The sequence below is a fragment of the Apaloderma vittatum genome, unplaced genomic scaffold (assembly GCF_000703405.1).
Source record: "Apaloderma vittatum isolate BGI_N311 unplaced genomic scaffold, ASM70340v1 scaffold38638, whole genome shotgun sequence".
In the NCBI taxonomy this organism is placed as follows: Eukaryota; Metazoa; Chordata; class Aves; order Trogoniformes; family Trogonidae; genus Apaloderma; species Apaloderma vittatum.
In genome coordinates this window covers 64796-66011 of record NW_009732112.1, presented here as the reverse complement: position 1 = coordinate 66011, position 1216 = coordinate 64796, and the positions used below count along the sequence as shown (strand labels likewise).

At 45.3% G+C, this 1216-nt stretch overlaps 1 protein-coding gene across 1 annotated transcript in view; it reads right to left on the bottom strand.

Annotated features, from left to right (window-relative positions):
* Positions 1-1082: 1082 nt before the first annotated feature.
* TMEM108 (transmembrane protein 108) overlaps positions 1083-1216 on the bottom strand; it is a gene marked incomplete at its 5' end in the record, with an annotated part of 7823 nt that continues 7689 nt past the window's right edge. Inside the window, one exon of the mRNA XM_009875384.1 lies at positions 1083-1206. Within this exon, the coding sequence (XP_009873686.1) occupies positions 1083-1206 (124 nt within the window). The remainder of the gene's footprint in view (positions 1207-1216) is intronic.

Genomic DNA, 1216 nt, shown 5'->3' with positions numbered 1-1216 from the left:
AAAATCATCTACAAGGACTGATGGGCAGAGGTGGGGGAGAGGACAGTCAAGACCTCAAAGGATGGAGGCCACTTCACCTGCCAAATGATAGGAAAAAAAAGCAATATGAGAAGCAAAACTGAAAATCAGTCTCACGATAACAGTTCCGGGTTACTCAGAGAGAGTGCATTGATTTAGGCAAAGTCATTCCATGTTCCATGTTAGCCTCTTGTTGTAATAACCCATTTTTAATCCAACATTTAAGCTTTGCTGACCCCTATTATTCCCCTAACACCATTACAGCCAGCAACCTAGCACATAACTGAGTAGGACTGAAATACCATTTTGCTCTCAAACACCATGGTTTTGTTCCTAAGGGAGGAAGAAAAGTCTCACGGAGAGTAGGGGTGGGGCACGAGGAAATACGATTCAACAGCACTAGCGATCTAAATACAACAGCAGGGAATGGGAAACGTTGTCAAAGCCACAGCATTCAACTGGCAGACCCTGGCTGGTTTCTACTGGAAGGAGGACTCTGAGCGGCTCATTCCAGCTTATCAGTGCTCAGGCAGCGCTGGAGTCGTGCCAAGGATACAAGACTGGCACACGGACTGCTTCTAGTCCCATCAGGTTTGTACTTTAGCTTGGTCAGAGTCCAAAAGGAAAAGGAGCAACCAAAATCATTTTTTAGCAGGAGAAGGGATGCTCTCCATGCAGCAACACTTGTGGCCAGGCTGAGCAATGTCCTGTAGGATGCAGGATGCTGCCCCCAACTCATGCTGCCTGCACTGAAACCAGCCTTACCCAACATTCTTCCCAGTCAAGTATATTTAGCAGTGGCTTGTAAATGACAGTGGAGAAAACAGTACAACTGACAGGTGTTTTTGCTTAGAAATACCTTTATTTTATAAAGCCACAGTTTGTTCTGTAAAGTTTTACCACACTTATAAAAAAGGGGCCTGACAATTCTGAGGGAGGAAAGAAAAGCTGAAAACATTTCTTGTAATTCAGGGTTACACAAAGGTTATATTTATAATATATATATTTATTTATAATTTGAAGACAGTAGAGATGAAATTGCGATATGAGGGGCAGCTGCAGGGTCAGATTTCAGAGACTTGCTCATGTCCTACAAATAGTGTTTCTTGACAGAAGGGGTTCACGAGGACCATCCCACTGTCGCGGTAGTCGCCGTTGGCAGGGGAGCGCGGCTCCGGGGGGGGGGCCCTGGAGGAAA